Source organism: Morone saxatilis, unplaced genomic scaffold (genome assembly GCF_004916995.1).
Source record: "Morone saxatilis isolate NCDOM2014 unplaced genomic scaffold, NCSU_SB_2.0 Contig16, whole genome shotgun sequence".
Lineage (NCBI taxonomy): Eukaryota > Metazoa > Chordata > Actinopteri > Moronidae > Morone > Morone saxatilis.
The window spans coordinates 15,392,060-15,398,795 of NW_023339718.1; the positions used below are offsets into that span (position 1 = coordinate 15,392,060).

Consider the following 6,736-nt stretch of genomic DNA (forward strand, 5'->3'; position numbering starts at 1 on the left):
ATATATATATATATATAGTACATTTTCAAAACGCTTTCATTTGTATTAACCTTTTAGTGCCTGCAAAAATATCCATTCTCCAAGAGGATTGCTAATTTTATTGACACTTCACAAGTGTAAATAAATGAAGGGTTCCTGAGATCCAGGCTCAGCTTACTGTATGTGATGTTGTTTTTTTTCAAGCTCTGCTAACTTCATGTCAATTGTTTGACCTGTTGTAGGAGTGAAGGAGAAGGCAGGTTATATCACACCTGTCCCTGGAGGTGTTGGGCCGATGACAGTCGCTATGCTGATGAAGAACACTGTGACTGCTGCCAGAAACGCACTGATGCATTAAACACCCACATTCTAAAGCTTTTAGTGTTACTGAATGATATACAGTACAAACAGTGTATGCATACATACACATATGCACATGCATTCATTTAGATTTACACACACACACACACACACACACATACACACACACACATACACTCACTTTTATTTAACAACCCATGATCTCATGACTCCACACCTGCTGGAAAACTTACTTGACATGTACTTTGTTTATATTGTGAATTTGTTCATTTATTTATTTAAGTTATTTATTTCAGAGTTCACTTTTTAAGAATTTAGATTAATATTTTTTCTACTGAAGTTGTTGTTTTGGTTCATTTTTGAACATCCAGATCAACTGGAAAATGAGTATTAAATAAAAAACACTGCTGTGCCAATAACTATTCTTTCTGTCTTTTTTTCTGATGCACCCTTCCTTTATTAGACAGTTGACACTGTAAAGAGAGAGGAATGACAACAACAGTGCAACAGTGGCCCTTGGCTGGAACTGAACCGTGGACATTGTGGTCGTGTTGTATACACCTTAGCCATTAGGCTGTTAGGGCACCCATTACTGACTCCTGGTATGAAGGAAGACTGCTTTTTCCATCTCTCTTATCTCTTTCCTTTGGCTGACCCAAGAAAATTAGAAGGAAAGTGCTGAGAGCAAAACATGAGCTTTGATAATTTCCCTAACATTGTCTCATTTTTTGCAAAAACATGCAGCCATCATTTGATGCATGACTTTAAATCAAGATAACTGTAATAATTTATAAAAGCTTCTCTTTAAAAACAAAATCATTTTCTTTTTACCCCTGGCATGGCTAAGGATGCCAGTGTCAGTTACTCAACTACTTTGGTCCAGACTAACATATCTCAATACCTATTGAATGCATTACCATTAAATGTGGCACCAGTATCCACAGTTTTAACCTGACAGTGAGGGGCTTTATCAGGACAGCATAATATGTACAAGGCCTTTCTCCCACTAGCAGCAGATCCAGGCATGCAATGATGCACTTATTTCCTTCCCACACACCAGCACTGCCAACTGCCTTTGATATCAATTGTTGGGAATTAAATCCAATAACCGACAATTTCTTATAGTACAATTAAAGAATGAAATATTAACCATCAATAAAGCTAGTAATTACAGCTTGTAAACCATTTTGTAAAGGATTCCTTAGAAAGTGGTACTGAGATGGCTTCGAACAACGTCGGTCGGCAACCTATAGAAACTATTCTCTCCAGAATCTGTCATGTGTATCTCGTTCTATACCATTCTTATCTCTTATCTTATCTCTCTAACCTGTTATATTTATGAAAAGCTAAAAGGTGGTCACAGAAAAAATCTTCTGTAATCCCCCCCCCCCGAAGAGATTGAGGCTTTCACAACATCTGTAATTGTCAATGAAGCAACCTCTCAAAAGGTATTTGAGTGAAACTATCAATCTACCAAGGGTGTGCGTGTGCTCAGAAACTTCCTTAGAAAAAACAACATTTAAGCAGCTTCTGCGTAATCACATGCTCCCCCCTCAACCTTTTGCCTTTGCCTGTGCATGCAGAGAGTCGGTGCAAATAAAGGACATGATGTAAACGGATTTTGAGAAGGAAATGCTTCTCATTTGAAAAAAAAAAATCTGCAGTTCATTGATTGGCTGTTCAAATCTTTTCAGTGGTTGGGAGCCGGTATATAACTAGGCTAAAAGCTGTCACTGATCACACTTCAGAGGCAGAAGAAGCTGAGCTGAAAACATCACAAACCCCCCCCCCTCCGACAGAAGACAAGATGTTTACACAAAGACAGACACACCTGGAAATGGGTACGTTTATACTCACATCTGAAATGGGTAAAATTAGGACAGAATTTCTGTAGTTTGTGTAAATGAGTCGGAAGATACATTAATAGTCCTTGATTATAGCAGTACTAAAATGTGGTGATGACATGATGTAATGACGTTATACCAAGTTTACCATTTGTGTTCACACCAGTGTATGTTTTACAGTAACAGAATCGTATTTTATTGAAACTAGAATCTTTGACTAGAAAACAACAATAAATAAAACAATAGGAGTTTTGCAGCACAAAGACCCACACGGGAGAAACATTTTAAAAGTAAAATCTAATAATCTTAATTCATGATCTGTTATTTCCCTCCATGTTTTCCAGTCTTCCTTTCAGCAGTGGCATCGCTGCTTCTCCTGACCCCAGCAGGACAAAGTGCAATGCTGACTGACAACCTGCAGACCACAGCGGCTCCTGCGCTGTCCAACTCCACCCTGACCACACAGCTCAACAACAGTAAGTGTCTTCAGTGTAGAGTTTTATGTCAGCTTGAAGACACTGAACTCTGGATAAGTGTTTTATCGCTGATTTAACCGAAGTTTACGGAGCCCCGAAACTCAAAGAATTATAAATTTTTATCTTGTGTACAGAACCTTTAATATACATGAGTCATCTTGTGAAAAATATGTCAGTTTTCAGAACGTCTGTGCCTCCATGTAAATCTGTGTGGGGAACACTAGTGCTACGGGGGCTCACTTGTACCACTCAGTAATCAATTAAATAAATTAATCCACCAAAGATAAATGACCGTACTGTGTAATGTACACCTCCTGTAGTCAGTCAATACATTTGTTATTGTGTTTTTATTGTTATAATTATTGTTTTTTCATTGTTGTATCATGTAGCCATCATTTTCACACCTTTGCTAATTAAGTTATTGATTAATTATTCTATTTATCCATACACTCCATTTATCAGTTAGTCAGTTGATTTATTAGTCTTCCTCTCTCTGCAGGCAGGATGGAGGAGCTGCTGATTATGCACTCACGCAGACCATGTGGGAGCGCAGATGAAAACTTCTGTGTAAACGGCGGAGAGTGCGTTTACCCGCAAGACGATGACAAACCTTCTTGCATGTAAGACATGGGTCACACACACACACACACACACACACACACCCACACACACACACACATTAAAGCCTAGCCTGTAGGTTCCCTGTGTATCCTGAATATGTTTTACTTATAATCAGTAAAAACACTACTTCATATCTTCATGCACATGTTGGTTCGTGTTCACCTTTGGAATGCACTCACATATTTTTGTGTTTGGTCTGCAGCTGCCCGCCCTCATACATCGGCCAGCGCTGCATGTTCTTCAGTGAACACACTCGCTCTCTGCCTGAGTTAGAGCAGCTGATTGCCATCAGTTTTGGGATAGTCATGCTTATCGCTGTCCTGGCCATCATCATCTACTGCATTGCCTATAAGAAGTGAGTATCTGCTGGCTTTTTCCACACAGTGCTGCACTTGTAAGTTTTAGGGGAATTCTTGTCCAGTCATGGCATATTGGTCTGGGATTTCTCCATACCATCAAAAAAAATTAGACATTTTCAGTGTTTCTTTTTTCAGTCTTGTGGTCTACAGTTGGTAAAGTTAAAGAAATCATCATTCAAATTGGTAGCATTGATGTATTTACAGTTAGTTTACATTTTCGGCATTTCACTGTGTGTAAAAAACAACAGTATATTAACAAATGTCTTTAATGAATAAGCTCTAATTTAGATGATTTTTTTCTTCCCAGGTGTATAAAGTCAGCACCACTAATCAAATCTGCACCGTCTAAGTCGCCAGTGTGACCCCTACAACTGACTGTTCATCATCACCATCACCACCATCACCATCACCATCTTTATCACCATCACCATCTTCATCATGTGTCACTGCCATTTTCAGTATTATTATAGAATATAGATTGAGTAGTATCTCAATAACCATAACATTTTCATCAAACTGTATAATTCACAGGATTGGCACTGATTTACTAAACAGTTAAGAGACTAGAAGAAAGATTACACTGTTTCAGAGCCTGTTATTTGAAATAGGGTCAAATATTTATCACTTCGATGTTGTCTAAACAATGAGACAGAACAAATATGATTATTTATTGTACTGTAGCAATTAACTTATTTTACATGTTCATTTTATTTAACATTTTGTAATAAATGTATGAAACCTAATATTTATGTGTTGTTTTTGGGAGTAAAAGGTGAATCAACACACATCACATGCACACACACAAACACATCAACATCATATTATTAACTTATTAGTTAAGAAGATGGAGGTTTTGTTAGTAATTAATTGGTAATTAATATTTGTGCTAAGAGCCTTTCTAAGTTCCCTTTATTGACAGACTTCATGCACTACTCTGCCCGCTGTGCTCAGATTGTGAAAAATAATGAATAATTAGAGATCCATCTTACTTAAAGATAATTTTACCCCACAAAGAATGAAGCAGTGATTCATATTATATATAAATGCATCTGGTGGGCCAAATCAAAGTGAATTAGATCCTTGGGGATGAAGGTGTAGACAATTATTAAGTGGAGCCAAGCCCCCTCTGGCTGCCCTGTAGTTCACACCCTGGTCAGAAGTACAGTCCACTACTTTCACTGAATATTTCCATCATGTTATTTTAGATTTTTACTTCACTACATGTTTTTGCCATCAGTTACTAGTTACTTTGAAGAAGTAGAATATCAGATTTTTTAAAAATTGAATCCTCATCTATCAGCGGTGGAAATAAACTATGTTTGTTTACTCAATACTTACTTATAGTTTCAAACTTTACTTGAGTGTTTCCTTTCTATGCTACTCGATCCACTACATTGCAGTAAGAAATATTGTACGCTTCGCTGCTCTACAATTATTTTCCAGCTATTTTTACGACTTATTTTTTATAGATTAAGATTTCTCAAACAAAACACATGTGCTTGTAAAATGTAATGAACTGTTACAGGTTGTTATTAACTACCCAGCGGTATGTGAAGTTGTTAGAACTAGCTCCACTTTAACCAGGTACAACAGTAAAATGCTTCTTACATGTTTTGCATAAGTACTATTAACCCTTTAATATAAAATATAAAATAGTACACATCCACAATACAGTAACTATTTTTACTTTTGACACTTTACACAATTTTTCCTGATAATACTTCTGTGCTTTTTCTTAAGTAGGAGTTTGAATGAAGGACTTTTACTTGTAATGGAGTATTTTAAGATTGTGATATTACTACTTTTTCTTAAGTAGCCTAAAAGATCTGAATACTTCTTCCACCCACTGTCTATCTGTTATAGTAAAAGGTAGTCTTCCATCTGAGTTTCAAGAAGTCCATCAGTAATAAAAAGACAGACAGTGACAGGAGCAGCTCCACCTTTCCTGTTTTCTTAGGGGGGGGCACCGGGGTCTGTCTCTTTATTTGAACCTTTGAAGTATAAAATTGTCTAAATTACAGGAATCCGCCACCACACCCAGTCAGTAGAACAGAGCCCATTGGTTTCCAGTGTCTCCCTGCCAGTGCTCATCGCCTGCCCCCTTAACAGGTATTTTGATATTCGGAAGCGTCTTCAGTCCAGACCGGCTCCGACCTGCGCCTCCCGCCTCCGACCTGTCCGCTCTGAAATGGGGAACAACAAACCTTCAGCGCTCCTCTCGCTTATCGGTAAACTTCATTTTTTGAATTTATTTATTTAAATGCTTGAGGAAGTCAGGTTGACACATTCGTTTGGCACTGTTGTGTTTTAATGGTTAGTTAATGAGGGGGTTCAGGTGAGTTTAGGTTTTCATTGTAAGCTCAACTTGGGGACGGATGAGAAAAGCGCGTTACACCCGCTGACAGCTGCTCAACCACACAGGAACAAGTTGCTACATTTAGCTTAGGTCTGCTTAAGTGCAGCTTTGACGCCCTGGTAGTCTACAACGTTACTTGAGTATTTACATTTAATGCGACTTATAGCCTACCAAAAATTGTACAATACATGACAGTACTCAAATGTACTTAGTTACTTTGGCTACATTAGAGTATTTCTATTTTGTGCGACGCCACATTTTACATTAGGGAGTGTTTTACTCCGCTGTGTGTATGTAGCCTACATATAGCCTGTAGCCTATCTATATGGCTGTAGTCAGAGCTCACAATAATTGTCTACACCTTCATTAAGTGGAGCCAAGCCCCCTCTGGCTGCCCTGTAGTTCACACCCTGGTCAGAAGTACAGTCCACTACTTTCACTGAATATTTCCATCATGTTATTTTAGATTTTTACTTCACTACATGTTATTGCCATCAGTTACTAGTTACTTTGAAGATTAAGATCTAGCCTACAGAACATACAGTCAGCTGAGAAAACTCACTGTGCAGTTATTGTTAAAATACCCAACATATCCTATATGAAAATGCTAAATAATAATAATAGACTGCTATTCATTTATAATCCACTCTAACAGGGTTCATCCTGCTGTCTAATTAATATTTTGACTTTAGATACTTTTACTACAAAGTTCAGATAATATTTCTCTACTGATACTCGAAAACTCATGAAAGTTGGCGCACATGTCAGTCGTGGCGAAAA

The 6,736-nt window shown here is 37.7% G+C and overlaps 3 protein-coding genes across 3 annotated transcripts in view; all 3 read left to right on the forward strand.

Moving 5' to 3' along the window:
• Positions 1-599, forward strand: part of mthfd2l (methylenetetrahydrofolate dehydrogenase (NADP+ dependent) 2 like) — a gene marked incomplete in the record, with an annotated part of 28,980 nt that extends 28,381 nt beyond the window's left edge. The window contains 1 exon segment of the mRNA XM_035658692.1: positions 222-599. Within this exon segment, the coding sequence (XP_035514585.1) occupies positions 222-337 (116 nt within the window).
• Positions 600-2,026: 1,427 nt separating this feature from the next.
• LOC118325929 (epigen-like) lies at positions 2,027-4,337 on the forward strand. Its single transcript, XM_035658792.1, has 5 exons — positions 2,027-2,141; positions 2,489-2,620; positions 3,120-3,240; positions 3,444-3,596; positions 3,908-4,337. Exons 1-5 carry the CDS (start codon positions 2,108-2,110, stop codon positions 3,960-3,962), a joined length of 495 nt encoding a protein of 164 aa, XP_035514685.1. The 5' UTR covers positions 2,027-2,107; the 3' UTR covers positions 3,963-4,337.
• Positions 4,338-5,648: 1,311 nt separating this feature from the next.
• Positions 5,649-6,736, forward strand: part of LOC118325891 (proepiregulin-like) — a 7,322-nt gene continuing 6,234 nt past the window's right edge. The window contains exon 1 of the mRNA XM_035658737.1: positions 5,649-5,828. Coding sequence (XP_035514630.1) covers positions 5,789-5,828 — 40 coding nt within the window. The 5' untranslated portion in view covers positions 5,649-5,788. The remainder of the gene's footprint in view (positions 5,829-6,736) is intronic.